At 43.2% G+C, this 25,170-nt stretch overlaps 1 protein-coding gene across 1 annotated transcript; it reads right to left on the bottom strand.

Annotated features, from left to right (window-relative positions):
* Positions 1-5,120: 5,120 nt before the first annotated feature.
* CMTM7 (CKLF like MARVEL transmembrane domain containing 7) lies at positions 5,121-24,857 on the bottom strand. The gene is made up of 4 exons (XM_054160941.1): positions 24,647-24,857; positions 9,504-9,677; positions 6,255-6,353; positions 5,121-5,356 (listed from the first exon to the last, which is right to left on the bottom strand). Exons 1-4 carry the CDS (start codon positions 24,806-24,808, stop codon positions 5,255-5,257), a joined length of 537 nt encoding a protein of 178 aa, XP_054016916.1. The 5' UTR covers positions 24,809-24,857; the 3' UTR covers positions 5,121-5,254.
* Positions 24,858-25,170: the final 313 nt, after the last annotated feature.

Here is a 25,170-nt window from a genome sequence, read left to right as displayed (position 1 = left end):
CTTCAGGCAGGACTGAAGTCGTTTTAGGACCAGTCAACCTGGGGGCACTGTAGCCGCAGGTGTTGGCACCAGGACACCTGTGCCTTCCTGTACTACTTCACACTGCTGGCTGCATTTCTGTCACAGTGGGGAGGGCAAGACTGCTGCTCTTTTGCTAACATTAGATCACTTAGAGCAGTTCATTCCTTTCAAATGTTTGCTCTGAAGGATGTACTCTCAACTCTCAACTGAGAGCTGGTTAGCACTTAGCCAGTGACAAAACTGCTTTTGAAAACTTATGTACTTTTCTGTAAAACTGTTGCTCCACACTGTGCAAAAACCAGGAGCTGCTGAAGGTCATATCATGTTCAGGCAGCAAATAAAAACATTAACCCAAGGAACAGCATTGTTCTGAGCTGCTCACTCAGGAAGTATCAGGTAGTGCCATACTCTGCCATGGCCTCTTGATTTTAGCTTCTTCATCTGCACTTTCTTTTCTAGCTCAGCCTTTCTTGTTCCCCACCAGCACTGCAAAAGACAAGGAGTGTCTCTGCCTCTTTGTTATGAACTCTATCATACCACTGTGCCTTCCAGCACACAACAAGCAGCCATGGTATCATGCCTTTAGCTACTCAACACTAACTTCTCAAAGCCAAGCTTCACCACATGAAGCAAGAACAGTGCAAATCTAAATGCTGCCTCCATATAAAACTTGTCAGGCACCACACCCTTGAGGCAGGAAATTCCTGTGGTGCTGCAACTTTTCTCTCTTTTTTTTTATAGAGAACCAGTGGAGATATAAGATAATAAAAGAATAAAGCTACTTCATCACTTGTTTATGGGCACTTACACCCACACCCCTCCCCACCCCGTAATGCAGGCCCCTGCAGAGTGCACATTTAATATGCTGGCCATGAGAAACCAGAGTGCCAATCCAGGGAACTAGTTGAGCCCAGTGCACACCAGCCTCAGGGACAGGCAGAACTCTGGAGTAGCCAGCAGTAGGTAATCAGTGACCTCTCAAAGGGACAGGCATAGGAAGGAGCAGCCAATAGCACTTACTGATTTTCCTGTTTTCCAGCTCCTGTTGTGCTGGAAAATGTAATCATCCTTCTCCAGGAGAGGAAGATGACAAGCACCAGTGCAGCTTTTTGACCTGTTTCCATGGAGCTGGGTTAAACAAGCCCTTGGACCAGGACTGGAAGCAAGAGCTGCCTGTTCCCAACAGGATGGCCTCACAAGTGTGCAGCCCTGTGCATCTGCAGAGGAGCAAAAGGTGACCCACAGGCACAGCGCCTGCACCTGCACTCCAGTCTGAAAACTTAAACGTCCTGAACAGAAGGGTTGCATAAGAATACCCTAGAGCTTTGTGGTGAGGGTTCTTTCCTGACACCTGGGTGCAAATCTCTGCAAGCAGAAAGAACAAGATGAGAGCTTCCCAGACTCTTTCTCCACTTCTCATCTCACACAACCAGCACCACCTCCTGGATGGCAGCTCAGTATCAAGCTCACCAGAAGGGCCCAGTGATACCTAACTGCAGCTGTATTTTTGCCCCTAGCCAGAGGGATGGCCAAGGCCACTGGCCAGTACACAGCCTTTCACGCTTAGCCAGCAGCATTTCACTCCATGCTATCACTAAGACTGGAGCCTTTAGCAAATTTAAGTTAAATAGGGCAGAACATGCAGTAACTCAGTGCCATATTCTGCAGCCTCCGCTCAGAGTGCATCCTCCCACAGCTTTATCAGAACAAGAAAATCCTAGACACATGGTATGAAGTGTACACAGAAAGCCAACAGAAGAGAGGCTTTTCTATCACCACAGACAGGTCTGTCCTTTAAGTACTGGCACAGCCAGAAATTGTTGACATCTGCCAGCATTTCTATTGGTGCATAAAGCACTCACATTAGTTCCTCCTCTCCTAAGCTTTCTACTTCTATTTAGACTTGCCTTTCCCCATCTTCTCTTGCTTCTTTTTATCCTAGTAAGTTCCTAATCCTCTTTCATGGAGCATGAATCAACAGCCCTGCACCCTCCCCTCTTCATTACAAGTTATCTTACCTCCTGTCCTTACCTGTGGTCCTTTATACACCACATAGTAATTTGTTGCCAAAGACTTTTAGGAGCAAAGAACTCATTGGCTTGTAGTTCACACAGTGCAAAACACAACCACTGCAGAGCAACAGAAAAAGTACGCAAGCTGCCACATAGCCCTCAGTCTGTTTATCCAGTACTGTGGACCTCAGGCTTTTCAAAGCCACCCTTCCTCTTCTTTTAAAAGTTTTGTTTCCCCTTCTCACCTTCCCAGTTTCTACTTGATTATTTACTCTCTAATTTATCCCAAGCCCCCAGAGCTCAACTATCAGTAGGTCGTTTTTGCAGTATGAAATAGTTTTCACTACGTATTTTCTTCTCCCAGCATGTACATGTAAAAGTGAACTCAAAATTCTACCTGTGTTTGTTTAAAGGATATACTACACTCAACTTGTAGCTGAAGAAAGTGGGCAACTTTTGGGTGGGACAGTCAGGGACCAGCAGGTCCAAACACAATAGCAGGGGAACAGGTTTTTTTCTGTGGCTTCTACCTCTTGTTCTCCAGTTACAGGACACATTCTGACACTCTGCAGAAAGAAAGTCACTTCTCTAGTAGAGGAGGGACAAATAGGAGCAAGACAACAATTTGGTTGTCAAAACCATTACACCATCCAAAGAACAAACAGTAAGTTTATTTCTAAAACAGCTGGAATCCCATGTTAGACAGTTGCAGACAGACGCAGCTTTCAGAACCAGGCTGACACTGAAGGAAACTTAAACCACTTTTGCTGGCAGAGCTACAGTAGTGAGCCACCAAAGTCCCTGGCAGACAGAGCTGTCTTTCAAAGGTCCCCTGGTAGAGCTGGTGATACCAGCAAAACATGTCTACCAAAAGAAGAACATGTTTCACAAGAAGGATTTGAGAGAAGTGAGGAAGCCTTGGCAGCAGAGATGTCAGTTTCCCAGACTGAAAGTATTCTGCATTAAGAGCATCTGGATCCAGCACTGTCATAACAGCAAAAGCTGCAGACAGACCTGTTGCTAGGCACAAAATCCAAAAGGGAACTTGTCATTTACTTCTCTTGATCCAGTGTACACTTGCATCAAAACATATTTTGTGGACAATGACAGAGCATCATTCAGAAATCCTTTGTTTGTCAGACTGCATGATTTTATTTTTTTTTCCCCACGTGGTGACAGTAATATTAGAGCTGAAAAAAGAAACAAGATGCTAGTGGATTCCAGCAGAGAGTGGAAACAACATTGGAACAAACTCAGGCTTCAGCCCCAGTCCTTAGTAGGTGATTCTCCCCACTGCCACCACAGTGCATTCACACTGGGTGCAGCAGAGCGCTGGTTTCCCACATGATTGCCAAGAGGAATTAAAGCTTGTAGGAAAGCATCCCTTATCTCTCCGAGATGGCATCTCTGGAGGTGAAGGAGAAACAGAGCACTTCTCTTTCCTCCAGAGGAACAGAAGAGTTTGTCAACAAGTTTAAATAAATCAAAGTAGAGAGACACCTATTCAGATAAGGAAAAAAAAAAAAAAGGTGGCAACAAATGAGATGATATGATGAACTCCTATGAGGCACAGAAATAATTTTCTGAGTGGATCATTAAATTAATTGGCTGTATCAATGCAGAATTTCAGACAACCAGAAAAATGCACAGCCAGCCACAAAATGCTTCTTTACCTCCAGACTGGAGAACCTGGTAAACTTCATAAATCCTGCTTTATGCAGAAACCTGCTGCAGTGATCCTGACAGAAAAGACCAGCTTCTAAGTGCAAGTCCTTCTTCACATCTAGACATTAAGGAGGAGAGGCCTTTTTCCTATGAAAGATTTCCAGCTCACTAGAGAAGAGCCGCAAAAGGAAAGAAAGGCAAAAGTGCCAAGAAGGCCTTTTCTCAGCCTCAGACTTAAATATAACTTCATGACAATACTATTTTGGACAAAACTGAACTGTTTTGCCTGTCCAGGCTCTGGGCAGAGTCTCCAAAAGCAAGGATCCCAGCAGAGGAGGAAGGCACAAATCACATGTAAGAGAGGTCCATTCACAAGGACTTTCCATAAACACTGCACAGGAAATGCACAGAAATTTTCTGCAGAACAGATCTCACTAATACACATTTTACAAATGAGTGTTTGTGAAAAGGAGAAACAAAAAGATCCCACAGGCATTAAACACAGATTCTTGGGTGGGTCTTTACTGTATTTGGCAGAGGGAAGTTTGTAAGAATAATCTTGGATTGTTAATAACCTGTATAGATTCATGGAGGGGAAAAAAGTAAGTTCATCATCTACTGTTGGGACTGGGAGGGAGTGCTTGCAGCAATGTTTTCAAGTTGCAGTTCATAACTTTTGATGCCAGCTGAGCCAATTTTAGAAAAAGTCTGCAGTTCTGATAGAAAGAAGTACAAAAGACTTGAGTCAGCTTTTCCAGGCACAAACCAGTGTGTAACAGTTCCTCTGTTAAGAATCAGGTGAGAATTTGTAGGTTTCCCATCTACAAACAGATGGAGGAAGTCAGAAGCAATGTTTCCATCTCTGAAAGGAGAACCAAATGACTCTCCAAATTAGTTTTAAACGACCTTACTGCAAATAGCTGGAAATTACCACAGCCCCACTTGTGAGACAGAAGTTGTCTTTGTCTGTACAGCTCATAAAAAGCAAGTTCTCCATTATAAACGTCTTTGGGGGTATGGGGAAGTGGCAGGGAGCAAAGAAACTTTGGTTCAGAACTTTGTTTCACATAGGCATTCAAGTAGGTCTTCAAAAGCCACTGGCTGTTGAGGCTGTAACAAAATACCCATGCTCTCTCCTTAGCAGTGGGCACTCCTCTTTGGTGTCCTATTTTGTGAGGCAGATGTCTTGCCGAGATTAAGGAATCATACAGATGAACCTTTGAAAAGGAAGACAGAGTCACTTGCATTGCCACAAATAAATTCATCTGCTTGGTTAATGAACACACACAAAACCTTCTGTTGGTAGATGAGGCTGGTGAGGGAGAAGAGAAAGCACTGACACATTCACTATTTGGTAGAAGCAAGTTATTTTGCTCTTGTAGTTAGTTGTTAGGGGGTGCCAGAAGCTGTGATATGTCTGTGTTGACAGAAAAAGCAGGTTATTGCTTTGTGAGTAATTTTGAGTAACAAGGAAGAGGACATTAATAAATCCTTTCAGGCAGACACAGCCCTGTGGCAGAAAATACAAATATTAGTTTGGGGAAGCATGCTGGCAGTTATGAAGCATGATACTTACTTGTTGACTGTGTGACACACGAAACCTTGTAGGATGACCATATGCTTAAAACACATAGGATTGTAGCTAGGAACCCAAAAGTCTGGATGAGAAAACAAACAGAACCACAAATACAGCTACGTATTTTATCATAGAATCGTTAGGGTTGGAAGGGACCTTAAGGCTCATCTAGTTCCAACCCCCCTGCCATGGGCAGGCATCCCTCACACTAGATCAGGCTGCTCAGAGCCACATCCAGCCTGGTGTTAACAGATGCCAAAAGGTCTCACCTTCTAGACTTTTCCCTAGGCTTCTGCAACAAAGAAGTCTTTTCCTAACACCTCTGATTACAGCTTTTTTTACTGCCCCATTTAAACAAATCTTCCCAGCCATCTGCCAAATACAAATGTCAGGTAAGTCTTCCTAATCTGTTTGCATAACCAGGACTAAGTTTCTGGAAGTAATTCTTTACTCTGGAGGAGTTGTATTTCAGGTCCCACTGCTGTGAAAATACTGTTGTCCACACTCAGAAGTCATGCTCTATAAGGCTCTCCCTCCAGACAAAAGAGGCAGAGATTATCTTCCAGTAAGTCAGGTCAGGGCTCCCCTGGGTTTTAGCTCAGGATAAATTATCTTGAACAGGTCTCGGTTCAGGAGCAGAAGGCATCAAAACGTGAAAATTGGGGTGAAATCCTTTAGGTAATTTCTACTTGCTGCAACAGCCATTTGTCAAAACAGAGTTGTAGGAGTCTTTGGGCTTGGTGCTCTGACAGGACAAATACCCACTTTATTGGTGAGTCTGGTGTCTCACAACAAAATATTTTTGTTGGCATTGTCTCAGAACATTCACTGAAATGAGCTAGAAAGTAGCTCACCCAACCAAGGCACAAGCAAGGCAAATTGGTAAGAAAACAAAATTACAAATAATAGAATTCCAGTGCCCTACTTAACATATATATTGCAACTAAAAAAAGTGTTAAGGCTAATAAACACAGTCATACCGCTCCAGCCACAAGTCCAGTGATATTGTAACTCCTGGATGCTGCTACAATCGATGCAATAAGAAGCAGAATTGTACCAATTAAATAATGAAGAAACTCCTGTAAAGACAAGCAGAGTCTGCATCAGAAAGGAAACTTAGCAGGAAAGCACTGTGTGTGATATGCCTCAGAATAAAAACAAACTTCTCTTCAAAAAAGGTAGAGGCCCAATCTTAGGTCTACTAATGCCATTGGGAAAAGATCTACTTGCTGGGTATGAATGCAATCCTCTCATTTCAACACAGTACATTACTGAGGGTGAAACACTTACCTCTATTGCATTAAGGATGCACCTTACCTAAAGAGACAGTTCTGGAGGAAGGAAGAGGCCTTAAAGGCATATTTCTCTAGCCTATATGAAATGGCAGCAAAAAATAGCAGCAAAAAGCATTTTTGTGGAAAATCAGTGTAAAACCAAAGGCTTCTACTTCTGATAAACTGAGAAAGTAAACAGTGGAGCTGCTGCTGTATTTACTAAAGACTTAACATCAACCAAGACTGGAAATAGAGGAAAGCCACAAAGAGCACAACTGCAATGACACTCATAGCCAACATCCAGGCTCCTAAGTGTGTGAGGGTATCTACAGCTGCTGTGTCATGGGATCTTCTGAGAGAGTACTCAGAAACCCCATTTAAGCTTTTCTGCAGTGTGATGAGTGTCAGTTCAGGAACCAGTTTTGCCTTATTATAAGCAGGAGCTGTCTGCGGATTTAGATTCCGATTCCTCACAAAGTTTATGGCAAGTAATATGAGTGTTGGTGAACTGGACATGGGTTGTTTCTTTGGCATGGTGGGGTATGCAGGAGGGTATCTATTTACTTAATCTGCATTGCACTATCAGTATGGGATAAGCAAATATCATGTACAAGGGAGAGGAGATATTGTCTCAAACCAAAGGAAAGTGAATTTAGTGCCCAAAAGGAATCATTCCAGGAAATCCCAGAACATAAATAGTTTATCATACTATACCAGTTTCTCTCTGGTCAGATGTTATAAACAGCTGAGGAGGACCTTTGCCATGAAGTAGGCATGGAGACTGCAAATTACTTTTCTCATTTGTAACCTTGTTTCAGGTAATCAGGTTCACAACCCTTGCTAGAATAATTAGGAGGCTTGTCTGACTAATCAGTGATGCAGCAAGCAAATTAGGCATGCCATTACCTTCTTAGAGACACCAAATAAAGCAGTGTGCACAAGGCACTAATTTAGAGGAAACTGAGGCATGGGCAAAGGGGGAAAAGAATGAAAGGCTGAATTAGGTGAAAGACTGGGAGAGTGCCCCTTAGGAGAAATATTTCCCAGCTTTAAAAAGCGTCAGTGCTGAACAACCTCTTGAGCCACTGCAATTTTACAGATTGCAAACCACACCCCTGACTGCAATGTAGAGATCCTGCCAGGAAACTCAGCCAAACACTACCTGTAGTTTCCCAAAGTCTCTTACAAATCATCTTATTCTGTTCTAAAGATTCTTAAATATGTGACTGAAAAGGAGGTTGGTCTTAAAAACAGCAACATTCAAGCATCACATCCCATAAAGCTATCTGAAGCTGAGCAGCCACAAATTGTAGTGACTTAAACTCACTAGTGACTCTGGAACATTTAGGAAATATTAAATACACAACAACAAAACTCAAAAGCAGCCAATGCAGAGGTCAAAAGGGTACAGTCCTGTTACAGCAATGGACTGCTGCTTTGCAAAACTATTGTGTATTAGCTCATTTTGGTCCCTGCACCTGTGTTATCTCTAGATAGAGCAGTACCTCCTGGAGACAGATAGTGGTGGTACACATTTGAAAAAATTAAATTAAAAAGGGGCACAAGTCTAACCACATCATTCAGCTAAAAAGAAAAATAAATTTTCTCTCTGGTTAGAAATGGATGGATAGATAAACCATTATCTTATATCTGTAAACTACCTACACAGCTTCCATTAACACCATCCATCCACTTCTTGGCTTTCAAAATCTCTCCCTCTCTCTTCAGTTGGCTTTCCCCATCCCTTTGGTCCTTCCTCTGTGGAACTAACATGCAACTACATGCAGCTATGGTCCTAGATATGCATAAGGGAGACATGCTCTAAGGGGTTATTAAAATCCATCACCTCACACTAGGATGCAGGACTCTTTTGTTAGCTGACCTGACCCAAAGCTACTGAGGAAGTTCAGGTCTCACATTTTTGTGTTGCTTATTAGTTTTCTGCTAGAATATGAGAGATGAATGTGCAAGGGAAACACGGGAATGAGGCAGGAACATCCTGCAGGATATCCTACAAATGACAAGGCTATGGCAATCAGGCTGAGGCCCCTATTTCTCATTATTGTTTAAGTTACATAAAACCATACCAAAAAGAGACACAATTGACTTAAATAGCACTCATAGGCTTTATTTCAGGACAGGATGTAGTACATGAATTCTATTGCTCCAATTTGGTACTTCAGCAATCCCTTAGCTGCTATAAATGAGCTGAGCTAGGACCCATCTGCTGAAGGCTTGATAATCAGTAGCTTCTTCTCCATTGTTTCAGAATAACACTATTGCCTTCCCTGGAGTAAATCTGGGCTTAAATCTCTGCAAAGGAGGGCAGGATCAGATCCAAATTTACACTTACAGCTTCTGCTGAACTGGATATGAATAATGGAAGGAAGAAAAGGATTTGTGTACAAAAAAACAGCTACATGAAATAATAGAATTAGAATAGAATAGAATTTAGAGGACACAGTCTCAAGCTGTGCCAGGGGAGGTTTAGGCTGGATGTTAGGAAGAAGTTCTTCCCAGAAAGAGTGACTGGCCATTGGAATGAGCTGCCCAGGGAGGTGGTGGAGTCACCATCACTGGAGGTGTTTAGGAAGAGGCTGGATGAGACCTGGTTAGAATAGAATAGAATAGAATAAACCAGGTTGGAAGAGACCTTCAAGATCATCGAGTCCAACCCATCACCCAACACCATCCAATCAACTAAAGCATGGCACCAAGTGCCTCATCCAGTCTCTTTTTAAACACCTCCAGCGATGGTGACTCCACCACCTCCCTGGGCAGCCCATTCCAATGGCCAGTCACGCTTTCTGGGAAGAACTTCTTCCTAACATCCAGCCTAAACCTCCCCTGGCAAAGACAGCCTCTCGTTGTGAGGCAGCACACGAAAATGGACTAAGAAATCAAGACATCAACCTACAGAAGAGACAAGAAACCCAGAACATTTAACAGGCTTACCGCAAGTGGCCAGCTAACACAAGTCAGCATCCTGTAGATTCTGAAAATGTGGATAATGTAGAAGAACAAAATCATAACCAAGTCACACATGGTGACAATCTGAAAGTAGCTGTATGCACTGTAATCCGTCCATGCAGAGCTGTTTATACAAATGAATCCAATCAGCAGTGAGATCTGAAAGACAAAAGGCACATTAAAGATTTTTACAATGGTGTTCAGAGGGCTGTAGAGATTAATTAGAACACAACAAAATGGCATTTAGGAACAGGAGACAAATATCTAATGCAATTTGGATGCTTCCAACAAAATGGAGGGCTAAGTAAGGATCATGGCACCAATGTTTTAAAATGTGTTGTTAGATGAGGTAAAACAACCATTAGGAGTGAGGAAAGAGCCAACTGCTAGAAGGGAAGCAGTATTTCAGCCTGAAGAGTCCAACTGGAAGAAGCCTCTATGTACAACGGAAGAGGTCTCAAACAGAAGGGGCATTGAATGCCTGGAGTTGCACCAGTGACTGAAGCATCTAAACCTCACAGACTCTCCAAAGGAAATCAATGAAAGCTGTAAAATACAGGTGCCCATGAACACATGCAGTTTTACTCACACTTAGTGAGATTTCTCACATACAGGATTGGAAGACCTGGTTACAACTGAGCTAACAGTTTTACCCTTCCTTTTCTACCCCCCACAGAGCGGGAGCAGATTAGGAGGTAGTATCATAGCAAATACTACAAACATTCTGAGGAATTCATTCCTACCCCAACACAATAGTTATAAAGTTTTAATATGTTAAAGTTGTTGGCACCTGAGGATGTACCCAAATACTTTCTTACTACAGATTTTGACAATGCATGCTTTCAGTCACTGTAAATTTTAGTCCATCCAAAGTCAGCCAGGAGCAGTGATAGCTAACATTGTAAGGGTTTCTCCAAGACATTAAAAAACTACCTGAGGAGGCCAGCAATTCAAGACTCCTTTCCAGCATACTCATCTTTTAAACTCCTAACCAACTGCATTAATTATCAGAATATTATTACCTTAAGATTAAAAGAGAAAAAAAAAACAACAAAACAAAAACCAACCAACACCCAAACAACATAGCTGAGGTTCTCCCTGCTGTAATGTCAACTGAGTTTACCTGCTCTAAGGGGACCGGCTAAATATATGCATCCTCAAGGGCAACCCAAAGCTTTGTATATATGCACTTCACAAGAAGTTCATATAAACTTGTCATCTTGGCCAAACTCCATCCAAATAACCACATCAATATTGTGAGAGTGAGCCACCTCAAAGAGGTGTTTCCAAAGAGAATAGTCAATACTTCAGGATTATTTTCCACACAAGTGGCTAAGCTATTGTTTGTTTAGCTCCATTATTTTTACTGGGGCAGTCCATTTCCATTTCATAGAATCACAGAATGGGAGGGGTTGGAGTGGACCTTCAGAGATGATCTAGTCAAATCCCCATGGTAAAGCAGGTTCAGCTAGAGCAGGTTCATATTGCACAGGAATGCATCCGGGTGGGTTTTGAAAGTCTCCAGAAAAGGAGACTCCACAACCAATCTGGGCATCCTGGACCCTGCAATATTGATCACAACCCTCTGAGCTCTGCTGTTCAGCCAGTTCTCAATCCACCTCACTACTTTGTCTAACTGGAGAACAATTTCATAACTCAGGAATTAATCTGTACAAGTGCTTTGTATGATCTTTTCCTACTGTCCTGCTATAATGGATGCAATAAAGCAAGCTCTGGCCAATACTTCATTCTTTTGTAAGATTTGGAGAGAACTGTGTTTTCCTCAGACACAGCTACCTGCACAAACATAAATCCAGTATGATCTCCAGTACCGACAAGAACCTACTCTAAAGGAAAGCCTAATGTTCTGAGCATTAGAAACACATTTCCACAGGCAAACAATGACACAAGGAGGAGGGAATTGAAAGTCTCTGGCTCTTGCATTCTGACCCCAGTTTTGTAATTATCTTGCCATCTGAGCTTCAGTAAATTATGTACTTCACTGTTTCGGCTCCCCCATTTGCCAAACAAGGACTAATAAAGACTTCATTTGCATTGTGCTGAGGTTTTTTACCTTCAAAACGCTTTACACATGTAAAATAAGGCAGAACTGTTAAGCACCACTAAGAAACCTCTAGGCTAAGATGTCTGCTTTCCTTTACAGTGAATTCCCACTGAAAAAAATTAAATAAAGTCCTACTCATCCTCCCCACAGAAGCCCAATGAAGAGATCACAGGTGTTATCAGATAAGCACAGGTAGAAATGTGTGGGAATGATTCTAAAACTTCCAAAGAGGAAGCCACAGTATTGATTTCCTGACTGTCATTTATTTACTTACTATATACTTTATCACATACTGAAACAAACCCAACCCAAACAGCATGCACAAGACATTGTAAGGGGAATGTTTTCTAACTGGAAGAATCTTTAATGCCAAGGCAACTTTCCTATTCATCCTCTTCTGTACCACACTTGTCTGCAAGCAGTTAATCTGTCACAATTCTGTTACTGACTGTGCAGTAAAGGTTACCCTCTCCCTCTGTGCCCATGCAACACCCCACACAGTGGCAATGCACTGAGAGTAGCTGGGACAGCCTGAGCAGCAGCCTTTGTGGGTAAAACACTGTTTTGGCTGCAGACAAACAGTGCTTGCACAGAAGCAAAGCTTGCTTTCTATCTTCTCACTTCCAAAGCAGGCTGGCTTGCAAGTGGGCAAGTTGGGAAGGGACACAGCCAGGAAAGCTGGCTCCAGCTGACCAAAGGGATATTCCAGACCATATAATGTTGTATTCAGTGATAAAAGTTCACGAAAGGGAGGTATAAAGGGAAATGTGAGGCTACAGTGTTTGTCTTCCCAAGCAACCACTACACATGCTAAAGTCTTGCTTTCCAGGAAGTGGCTAAACACCTGCCTGCTGATGGGGAGTAGCAAATGAATTTGTCTTTTTCCTTTGCTTGCATGTGCAGCTTTTGTTTTCCTTACAAAACTGGGATTATCTCAGTCCAAGAGCCTTTTTTCCTCTCTTCTGTTTTCTCCCCATCCTGCAGGAGAGGGGAGTGACTAAGTGGCAGGCTGGGTGTTTGGCTGCTGACTGGGGTTAACCCACTGCAGGTACTCTGCTCCTTGCCTCTGACTTCTAGCTGCTGCAATAGTACAAAGAAAGATATTAAAAGTCTTCACTGCAGAAAGGAACTGGATGTGGGGTTTGCAGATCCCAAGATCACATCCTGAGCTGACAGGCTGAAACTACTGTGTAACTTTCGCTGCAGATAATAGTTTTCTATATAGAATTAAGATGTGAATGCCAGCTAAACTACAGGGAGGGAACATAATGTTGGTAAGAAGCAAAGCTGCCTCAAGGTGCCCAGTTGTAGAGAAACACTGTAACTCTTATCTCAAATATTTGTCATAATACTGTGACACACACATTGCCATACATAATCCACTCAGCACTGCATTATCTTTCACTGAATTATTTTGACATGCAATGTACAATCACATTCTTGCCTTTCTTAGAATGTTTCTTGGCTGTACTCCCCTCTGTTACATTCTCTCATAAGACACTGTGCTAGGGCTTTTTGTCTCCAGTGCTTCCTTTATTTATTTTTTTCTCTTTTATTCTCCTTTCCTCTTCTTTCCCTACATTACACTCCATATTTGTTCTCCTTTCTCTCATTCTCTCCCACCCAAATTTGCCTCTATACATGCAAATGCACCATAATTCCCTCTTATAATGTTTCCTACCTATCTTCTCCACTCCTTTGCATGAGGACATCCATTGCAATTAGGCAACTAAAAGTCAGCACCACTTATGGGAAAGAAAGGTCAGGGGGCAGGATTCAGCATAGCAAAGGGAGTAGGCAGCAGCTGTGGTTTACCAGTCCCCAGATGAGAGCTGGCAATACCTGAAAACGCTTTTCCTTTCTATCCTCTGACAGTTTAACCCTCTACAAGTGAGAAGCCTTATGTTTGTTAGCGGTTGGTTTAATTTTTGTTTTGTTTTTTCCTGGAAACTAAGACAGCATTGAGAGGAGAGCTTCTCCGCTCCACTTGCTGGAGCACTGATGAACCTTTGTACTGCTTTTAACATCCTTCCTCTTGAATCTGAAAAGAGGAGGATGCAGAGAACTATTCTTAAAATTAATAAAAACTGGTTGATTTCTACTCTCTTAAAACTTACCCAAGTTCTAGTGCTAACAATAGTACAGAAACTCTCTGTCTTCATATTTGGAACAAGGGACAGCACAGACTCATATCCAGTTTTATCACAGCCTTCTTTTTAAAAAAACCAAAACTTTTTAATAACAGCTAAATGCTCTTTGTGTGAGTGTGTGTGTATTTGAACATCAACAGAAAAAAGGTCAAAGTTTCCAGCTTGTGACACCAGCCAAGATAGTAAGTGGAATTTTCCACCCCTACATGAGCCAGTCAGGATAACCATGCCCTGAAGAAATGTCACCAGCTCTACATTTCCAAATGCAACACCTCAACACAGTAAAGCAACACCCATATATTATTAAGCACACATTTCTGGACAGAAGGAAATAATTTTTTTTGTTTACAGCTTCCCAAAAAAGAAAGATGAGCAAAGGTCAAGGCCAAGGTTACAACTGTAGTTCATGCAAGACTGGTTTAACTAATTTAAGCAGCAATATTGTCTGCTGCTGTAATCGAGATTTCATTCTTCCAGGGTGGTGCTGGAAATGTGAACTGTAACAGCCAAACCCTTACAAGAAAAAACACCACCACCACAACAACAAGCAACCAAAGACAAAATAACAAACAAACAATAAAGAAATATTAAAACCCCAGTCCATTTGAATCTTCACTAATGACAGATGAAATTAGCTGCCTTCGAGGACATAGTTCTGTGAAGCAGTCAGTCTTTCGTTGCACAAGAATCTCTCAGTATCTGGGCAGATTTCCTTCTCATCTGGCTGCTTTGTTATGAGGGCCTGGCCACCTCTAAGTGACTTCTGTGCACCAGCATCCACAGGCTATCTCTTGAAGGCAAAAATGGTGGGAGGGTAAGAAAAGGCAAAACAATCTTACTTAGACCCTCTATGACTCAGATAAGGGGACAGTCCTAAATACAAGCAAGTGGCATTCTTTATCTGTTCATAAGAAATTTTCTATCTGCTCAGGCACAGCCCTCGGTGGTGGAAAAGGCTGCGAGACAGTCACAGATCCCTCAAGTGAATGATACTGCTTAAGAGCTCTTGTTACAAGGTGTCAGCCATGATAATTTAAAAGGCAATTCCTTGTAATTACTAGATACAATGAAGCCCTGCCTATGACTGATCGCAGTGCAATCCCACCGCTGACGTGGTAATCTCCGCAGCTGCCTGCGCCATCACTGCCCCGCACTGAAAAGCTGAAAGGCACCATACAATCCTGTGCAACAGCTGAGAGCTGAAGATTTTACAGTTATAAGGCAGAGAATATGCTATATTCTCCTCAGACAGTGAATTAATACCAAAAGCCCAACACAAGTTCGTTACCAACGACAATCTCATAATCCTATTTCTTTTCTCTCCAATTCAATATTAACAGGTGTGGTGTTAAAATCAACATAAATTTAAAATGTTTTAACTGCTTGAGCATTACCAGCTATCTACATGAAAGTCACACACACCAGACTCCAAATACTGCAGCAATGTAAGTGACAATTGAATGACATTGCACAAATGTTGTAGTGAACTCACAAACAATCCCCAGACCACAAAAATCTCACTGCAAAACAGCATTAATGGCACATTTGGCTGTTAGCATCACATATCTGCAACAGACAGGGAAAGAATTCTGTGTCCAGCAAATGCCCTAGCAAGGTCTTGTCTCTGGGAAATGCAGCTGCTTTCCACCTAAGTCTCAAAGAGGTGCTTATGTCTTTCCAGATGCCTGCAGTGAGTGCAGATACTAGTCTGGACAAAGCCAAAAGAGCTCTGTACTTTGCAAGCGTGTATGTAGCTTGTCCACCTGTAAGGAATTACTTCTCTGGGCAGGCAACAGTCCCCATATGACAGCTAGCCTGCCAGTCACTCCAGTGGTCTGTCCTATCTCAAATAAAGTCATAATCCCCAACTCATAGACGAACTTGCTGTTTCAAGTAAGAGCAGTGACGCATCATCTATAACTGCTTTCCTCTGCATATGCACAATCACTGGCTCAGTTTGTGCTCTCTGTTCTCCTCTCAGGTAAGGAACTGGATGTGCTGCTTATTGGGTGTTCCACACCACCACACTAGTTGCCTATGTAGAAGAATACTAGAATACTGCTACCTGATTGCTCAAAAGCATGCATACATGTGGCTCCTGGTGTAATTCACTCCACTGTACAAGACCACGCATTTCACATGGTAAGGAGAGTTCCTATATCACAACTCAGAAGATTATAGGAAGTCAGAAAACTTTGTAAGACATATGAATCTTCAGAGTTCTGTAGTAACAAGCAGAGGATCTGGTGATAGCAGCTGAAAAGGTAGGGATTAATATAACCAAATCTCTTCAGATCCAGAAATTGCACAGAAAGCTGGACATTTACTTCTCTCTTCTGCAAGGGGAACACTTCTAACATCTAGATCTTCCTGGAGAGCCATATTAACTGTTCTCTCAGTCTGGTAGACCCAGGAGTGAGACAGAATGACAGGAGAGGACTGTCCACACTATGGGTAGGTTTGTGTAAACACAGAAAGACTGCCTCAAGCACACAAGGCATTTCTGAGGCAAGAGAAAGAAAAGGACCAGGAAGAGAAGGAAACTTGCAGGCCAACAAATGTAGGTTTGGTAGAACATAAAATAAGAGCTTTAAGATGTTAAAGAATGGCAGAAAAGTGGCTTTTGATGGCAGAAAGGAATCCAACAATGATGTATAGGAAAATAGATGCTCACAGAGGTACAAAGACATCTAAGGTATGTAAACCTTTGGTATGGAGACCTTCCTCCTTTGACTTCATTGCTACAAAAGCAGCAACAGAGATCACCAACTCTGGATCTGGAGCCTTAGGGGCAGGAGATTGGCCGCCTCACCTGCCATACTTTGGAGTTGGCGGGGAAGAAGAGCTCCTTGTAGGAGCAAGGTACCTCTGAAACCACTGCTTTGAACCATTCTCAGATACATTGTTTGGGTTGTTTGTACTGTTTGCCCTTTATATAGCCAATAAAGTCACACCTAGTCAGCCATATACAATACAGAAAGAGCTTAACTCTTACTTGTGAGTCATTGAGCTCTTGTAGATAAAGTTCATGACTGCCTGAAAATGCATTTACCAGCCAAGCATGGCAAACCTACAGAGAAAGACCCCACACTGGCTGACCAGCCAAGCCTGGCTTAAACTGGCATCTGCTTGAAGCCCAGGGTACACAAATTCCCACAAACTCCACACAGCAAGCTGCCATGTTTCCCCCTTGACTTGGGTATCCAATACATATCTCACAGCATACAGCTACTTCAAACATAAATAGGAATGTATAACACAAACCCTGTGCCTCATGGCAATCTAGAGCATAATGTGATGCTCCTGAAAGTTTGCTGAGATAAAGAATATCTTGTGAGCCACTCAGTGAAGATTCAGTGCCTTTGACTACTAATCCTCACTGAGCAATCTGTTCAGCACTCACCCTTACAGATGCTGCTCACAACACAACCTGCTCTCACTGTCTGAGGCATTTCTTGCTTGACTGACTCAAATCTTCAGTTAACACCTGCTGTACCTCTCCCCACCCAAGAGAATACCACACCGACGGCTGGCAGTCGCACAGACAGCAGAAAATTTTAACAGATAGTGTTAAAAAGTTTGTATCTGTCACCTCCAGCAAAGGCTTTGTTAGCCATGGCAACAGAGCCTTGGGGACAATCTCCTTGAATATGAGGAGGGCTTGTTTACATCACTGAAGTCCATGTAGCTAGCTGTGCTAGCACATTATAATTTTTTATGAGGAAAAAAAAAAATAGTCAAGCAAGAGTTCCTGAAAAGGCTGACAGTGGCATTTTCCAGATCAGCTGGCATCATCACAACCTGCCTGCTGGATCACACTGGGCCTCACCACACAAAAGAACGTGCAAACACTCGATGCTTGGCAGGAAGCCTGAGAAGTTAAGGGTGATGAATGTGAGGGGAAAAATTAGAATAGATAAAGATTCCCCAGTGGCAGTCACCGCTGACAGCTTTCAGTGACTGCCCGGAGACTGTCAGGCTTCTCAAACACAATGGGATAGCACGGCTATGCCTACTAGGAAGCTCTATAAAGCAATCTACTAAAGGCTCAATTAGTCAGCGTGTGACAAAGAGCAACTAAGGACTGTGTTCTTCCCAAACAGGTAAGAGAGCTCTCAAAGTGGCCTTCCAAGAGCATGATTACAGACTTGCAGAAGAGTATGCTAAGTCATTTTGTAGTTCTGCAGCTCCTGCTGGTCACCTTGGGTTAACAGCATACTTCTCTCTCAGCAGTTAGTACTTGTTTCTTGAGCTGCAGTTTCTCAAACTCAGCAATGGTATTAAAAATAAAACCAAACACCCCCCCCCCCCAAACAAAATAAACCAAACAGTCTTTGGTCAATGGGCAGTGGGAAAAGACACACTCTAAAATTACTTTCAAAGTAGTTAAAGAAAGACCACACATAGGATTTGGATAGAAATACAGAATGTGTTGGAAGATTAAATGGAAGGTGCTATTAATAACTACAAGCTACAATGCAAAGCAGTGCAAAAGCATATGAAATATACAAATCCATAGTCTGGGCTTAATACCATGTGGGAGGTTGAAATTTCCCCCCCCCCCCCCCGCCCCAACATTAACTTTGCCCGAGCAGCTCAATTGGAAGCAAATGAAAGCTGTATTTACTACCACATACCATCAGAACAAAGACCTTCTTCAAACTGCCACCAAATCAGACCAAACCCCCAATACTCCTTTTCTCCCCCTACCTGGGGTTTACCATAAGCCCCAGTGCTCTTTCTTCCCCCCCCCCGTTAGGCTAGTTCAGGCCTGGCCAGACCTGAACTGCCACCACCCCCCAACCCTCCTCCACTCCCCCCCTGCCCAGCCTTGGCCATGATTGCACAGTAAAAATACCAGGAGATAGAGAGGTGCTTCCCTGGGAGAAGAAAGGGAAGAAAGAAGGAAGAGCTGGTCTTGCTGCCAGCTTAAATAGAGTAAGATATAAGATAACAGAATTATTGGAATGAAGTACCAAAAGATCACAATTTCCTGTCCACTCTGGGCTCTCTCTAGCCTCTGGTGGCTTGCACTCTATGTTTTTTTAAAGGCATAAGCCTCAATCCATGACACAAACAAAACACCAAAAATATTCTAAGAGAATTCCCCTTGAAGGAGCTTCTAAACATTGTCATTATCACATTTCCACTTTAAGGGAAGCTGTGAGCAGGAGAGGATGCCATAAGCATCGCAGTTGCTGCTATTGTTGCAAGAACAGTAGCCAAATTTGCTCTGTCTCTGAAAGCCACAGGCACCTAGCTTTGACCAGTCAGACACACCTGTTCTTGGCATTACATTCATCAGATACCCAGCGCTGCAGTGCAGTAAGATGATTCAGCCATGATGATCCCTTAAGAGCCTGAGTTATGCAAAAAAGAGGAGGCTCACAGGTGGGTGAAGGAAATCACAGCAGTTTCAGAGTTTAGTCTGTGTGTACAGGAAGGAGCAATTTCTGGCTGCTGTATACTTTACATCTCACCACAAAATAGGACAAGGCCACAGTGCATATGTCATGATAACAGTGTGAAGGAGATAGATGCAGTGAATACATCACAAGGACTCCCCAGGGAGAAGGGCAGAGGAAACACTTACTCATAGTAAGCAAACACTGTCTGGCTTTGGGGGACAATACTCTGTCACCCTGGTAAAGTACAGCAGGTATCTAATAGATCCTCATGGCCGAGTATACTGCCCTCAGTGAGGTATGGCAACAGCTTTACTGGCTCACAATGAGACCAAACAGCTTGTTCCAGCATCTGCAGCCCTGGAACTCAGTGAAGGATGCTTGCTTTTCATCACTTATAGGCTCTGAGCAGATGGAAACCACACTGGAAAAGAATCAGTCCCCTGGATTCTGTTTCACTGTGGCACAAGAGGATAATGCTCATTTCCAATGGAAATGAAGGGAGGAAATACACTGCATTTGCATGTCTTAAAGGAAAGTCACAGAGACATAAGAATCCATGTTTTTCACCACATTTTATTATCCATGGACACCTGATGAGGGTGCTTTAATGGCATTTGCAAATCTAACTTCCTGTAAAATAAATGTGTCAGGAAACCACTGCCAGTACTTCACTCTGCTCTTTCAAGCAGACTAAGGTGTCTCAGGTGATGTGGTAAATTTCCTCCGTCTCCTTTTTTTATTGTTTCAGAAAAGGTATTTACTGACCCTTGTTCAACCAACTCAATACAAAGAGCATTACATGCACTCACATTGCTAATGAATATATTGCAACAAATCCTAATGGATGGGTCAAATGAACAAGAAAAGGTAGCTCTAACTTTGTGCTTTTGGGAAACCTCTTCTAGGATACAAATGAAACAGTCATTGACACATTCAGAAATGAGTTTTCCTAGTGATTATCAATTACCATAACAGCCTTTTCACTGGAGTTGATGTTTTTAACCTTCTAGAGTGATTTCAACATTAGAAAAATGGCTAGTTCCTTTTTGCTTAACGAGATAGACAGCAACACAGACGGTACAAAATGTTCCCCTGCCCAAGAGAAAAAGTACTACATTCTCAGCTTGTGGTTTGAAGCACACAGAACCACTTGAGGTTTATGCAGTTCCTGCTCCCATATGCTAGGCACTTGCTCTTCCTGACAGCAGGCTCTGTGGCTGCACTGTTTTCTAAAAACTCTTATGAAAAAAAGAGAACTGAAGGAGAGCTGAAGTAAAGCTACATTAGTTCCTCGGTTTGATTTGCTGCATAACCTTGCAAACAGCTGTGAGATTCCAGCTCAGAATGGCTGCATGGAGGCGAGACAGAAAGAAAAAATTCCTTAAACTGGTGTGCTTGTGAAGCTTCATCTCATCAAATAAAATGTTGTCACCCTACCACCAAGCCCTGCTTGGTTAACACACAGACAAGGCACTGTTTGCTCCCAAATCTTGGGCCACTACCTGGAGAGGATTTCTAAAATGGCCACCCAGAGAGGCATGGAAAACACACAACTGACCAAGCCAGCTTGTTTCAGTCATCCCAGAGCAGAAATAACAGGACTTCCCAGACCTGCTGGTTTTAATTACTAGGCTTGGACTTTCCTCAGTCAAGAGCTCCTACTTGCCTTGGAGCCATCTATGACTTCTTTCTCTCTTTTTGCTCACCATGTCAAACAAGGTTTTTTAACTGTAGCTTCTAGCAGAACAAAAATAATTAGCAGATACAAAACACAGCTCTAACCTTGGCCTGAAAACAACTTTGCTGCTAAAAACATGTCCCAGTTCTCATTGCTTAGCAAGTAGTTTATCACAGAGTTGCAGACTGAAGACACCTGCACATTCTTGGGGCAGTTCTCCTCAATTATTATTTTCTTTGCAAACATGAAGTGCCTCATGCATGCCTCAAACTAAAATTTTTTATATTCTATATCATGACATCACTGACCACTATTAGAGCATTATTCTTCATACTTTCTATTATCAGCCAGAACTGTTTGCATCAAAGCTTTGTAGATTAGCATCCCACAGCTTTCAGCAAGGAAACTATAGACAAAGTGACATTAGGGGAAAACTCAAAGTGCAGTCTACACCAGACCCAGAGACCAGCTTGCATTTTCAAGCATCTCTGCATATCATCAGAATTCCCCTTTTTTTTTTCTGACTGAGCAGCATTATTACCTCACACACAAAACTGACATGCTGCTGCAAAGAATTGGATGTTTTACTTCAATCACTTCTATGGACAGAAAGGTGTTTCAAGTTAGAAGATTTAGAAGATTAAGCATCTCTCAAATAATTCTGAGCACCATTTGCTTTTGTGAATTTTCTGTATCAGTGATTTCGACTAGGAATTGTTTTCCTCCACTAGCACAGTTTGCTTTATTTTCATATTTTAACTCCTTATTTGGTCCCCAGTAAATTTGTCTGATATCATCCAACACGTTCAAGAATTTTTTGTGGCTCCAGCAACCTACCTGCTAGTATTTTCTAGCTGTCAGTACTACACACATTAGTATTCTCTTGAACACTATTACTCAACTCTGTATTGGTATATGAATAACCCAGAGAGGTTTCAGCATGCTTCAGAGTTACTCAGAATTACACACTGTCTTGTGGGCCATTCATTTGTCAAGTACATAATTGCTTTTGTCAAGACTTACTTTAGAAATTAAACACTCAGCAGAAAAACCTTAACTATTGCCTTAGAATTTTTAACAAGTTAAAACGATGTTAAGTGAGTTGTTATTAAGTTTAGGTTTTATTACCTTGCAATTGTTAGTAATTCTTTACTTCAGCCTTTGGAAGAGAATTCTTAATTTCTTCTTTTCTTACTGGTGAAACTGCTCTCTGCTAGGTCATACCTAGCTTAAAACACCCTGTATTCTGAAACTGTGCTTACTGTGCCAGAACAATTGATCACTTGGCAATCAGAGTGTTATTGTGGGAACAATCACCTTCAGATTGAACTGTGATTAAAGTTAGCTTGGCCCAACCTGAAGGAAGTGAAAGAAAGGCAAAAAAGAGCATGTGCCATCTTTGCACCTCTCAGAGTCCAGAAACAAAGAACAATTCAAGCAGAGTTAAAGAAGCCTGAGACACCTACACAAGCATGTGCTGTGCCGGCTCTCCTCCTCCATGTGAGCCCTCAACACCTTTTTTTCTTTCTTCTGTCTGTTCTGGTCATCCTCTTGCAAATTTTCACAGCAATCACTTTGAACAGGTGATACAATCACAACCATTCCTGCCAGCCAACTCTCTAAGACGATGGGATACCTTCATAAGGTCCATGGTCAAACATGGGCTATGCTGAAAGCAGGCTCAAGTCCAATACACTGTGTGTGGCATCCTCCAGGATGTAAAAATACAAGAGGTACAGAAGGGCTCCACAAGAAATTGAGATGAATCAGGTTTGTTTCAATCTACGAACACTGCCCACTCTGATGACAATATGAACACAAATTCATACTGCTGTTTCTAATGGCACAAATGCCTCAAAATGCATCCAAGAACCTGTGTGCTGAGAACTAACAAGGCTAAGTAACATAGCTTCCTAGAAAGTTTTACAATAACACACGGCAGCAGTAGCATGGCCAGAGAGCAACCATCCTTCAAATAAACCAGTACAGATAGCATGACATCCTGAGGGTTGCCACATGTGTCAATTTTGCCAAGATAGCTAAAATTCAAGTTATGTATCTTCTCTGGTGTAAGTGTACTGTGCACACAGACACACAGACGCTCACACACTGCTGCTATAGAGCCAAGGCGGCCACGAGGGGATGCTGCATGAGTCTTGGAAAAATTGAAAGTACAAAGGAAAAAAATAAAAATAAAAAAATAAAAGAGGAGGGCAAAGAAGAAGACAAAATAAAAATAAAAGCTATATTAATCACCGCTGAGGTAGGTGAAGAGTGGTAGATGTCAAACATACTTCGTAACTTCCAGGTAAAAGCAGAGCATCAGTTCAGATTAGATTTTGAAAATGGATCCCCTACTAACATCAGTTATTACTCGGGCACGAAAAACAGTTTTCAAACTGTCTAACTGCCAAGCAAAACACACAACTCTCAGAACTACATTTTCTCCTCCCCAAGCATTGGAAAGCCAGGAACTCGGTGCATAAAATGCATTATCTTTTCAAAGCCAATGTAGGCATATAAGCAAGAAAAACTTTTTACTTCCTAATTTCATACTGTGCCAGATATCTCAGCACCCAGAATTCTAAGAGAAAGCACTGCAAACATTTAGACACTAGTAACAAATCAGTAATTATCACATTGACACACAATCTCTTAATCTTTAGTCCTTGTGCTATGATCTTTCTTACAGAACAGCTGCAACTTTATTTTCTATTTCCTTCATGTATTTCCATAGCATGTTGTTGTAATCTATTATTTCATGCATATACAATCAAATTTCTTTTTAGCTTGCAAGCACTGCAAACACAGCACTTACTTAAAGAGTAAGTGATAGCAAGTTTCTTTTTCTCTCTCATATCACCTACTTCTTGGTAAAAGGATTGAGGAAGAAGAGAAAAGAGTTATGTTCCCTCTTCATAACCATAACGAGTATGCAATTTAGTGTGACATATGTCTCATACAAAAGACGTTACCTTTGTCCTGTCAGCATATTGATTCTCCTTCTTAGTAAGACTGGAGACTTCTTAGTCAGACAAGTTAACACTCATGCAGGAGCGTTTACACATTTAGCATAAATAATTCTTTCCAAATAAAGATGTGCTAATCGTCTCTGTATCTGGATGGAGCAAGGTTTCCTGTGCTGAGCCAAGTGAAGGCCTCATTTCATAGAATCATAGGATTTGGCACCAGACCTGGCAGTTCTCTGCTCTCCACTTCTTCAGAATTTCTGGTTTTCGGTCACACATCTCCCAGATCCTTCCCCAGGTCACTGGGGCCCTGCTTGGAAGTCTCCAACTTGAAATGGCACAGAGTCAGCCGGACCACCGGTCTCAGCCGTGGTGCCACACTTACCAGCCCGCTGCTGGTGCTGGCACTTGGCTCTGCTTTCTCCCCAAAAGTTATCTGTGCTAAGGAATGCAGTGTCCCCCTGGAGCACGATCTGCCTTTCCACCAGTGTTACCATCATCATTAATGGCAAAAAGTAGTTAACACTAATCGTTACTGTTACCAAGGTAGCACCAGGGAGTCCGCGAAGCAAGTAACGGGACTCGGGGCTCGCAGTCCGTCGGGCTGGAAGCGCGTATTGCTGCCTCAACAAGGCAAAAGGCGCCTTCCGACAGCCCTCAGTGCCTCGCTTGGCCAGAGGCGCCGGGACTTCTGCTTCTCCCCACAAGCTTCGGAGCGAAAACTCAGCGGCCAAAGCCGCTCCGAACTGCGACTCCAGCACACCGCGACGACGCTCTCCGGACCCATCGCTGCAGGGAACGCCCAACAGGACTGAGGGTCCCAGCAGCCGCCCCCCGCCCCAACCGCTGGCCCCTTACCATCTGAGCCACCTTCAGCATGCCGGCGCAGGAGCGGAAATAGGTACCGTCCATCAGCTGCGCCTCCGAGTCCGCCGCGGAGGAGGCGGTGGTGTGGGCCGACGGCCCCGCAGGCCCTCCGCTGCTCACCCCTGTGCGGATCACTCGCGCCCCGTGCGACATGGCTCCTTCCCGCACTCCCCTCGCCGCCGTCCGGCCCGCGGCAGAGGTACAAGACGGGACGGGGCGGGACAGCGAGGGGTGGGCCGCGGCGCCCAGGGGCTGTCAGGGGCCGGGCGGAGCGCGGCGCTGCGCCTCCCCGCCCGCCCGCCCTCGCTCCGCGGCCGCCGCGGGGGTTTCCCGCGCAGGACGAACCGCCACCAGCGCGCGGGGGAAGCGGGTCCCGGAACGAAGCCAAGTGGCTCGGGCAGGTAGAGCCGCGACCCGGCACTCCCGCCGCGCCTTTCCGGAACGGCAGCCGACACGGCACGCCGCCCGTCCCCCTTTTGTGGCTAGTTACAGGAAAATAGGCACCGATTTCTAGC

This window comes from Dryobates pubescens, chromosome 4, assembly GCF_014839835.1.
Source record: "Dryobates pubescens isolate bDryPub1 chromosome 4, bDryPub1.pri, whole genome shotgun sequence".
Classification (NCBI taxonomy): Eukaryota; Metazoa; Chordata; class Aves; order Piciformes; family Picidae; genus Dryobates; species Dryobates pubescens.
Note: the sequence above shows the minus strand (reverse complement) of the source record. Positions and strands in the feature narration are given on the sequence as shown.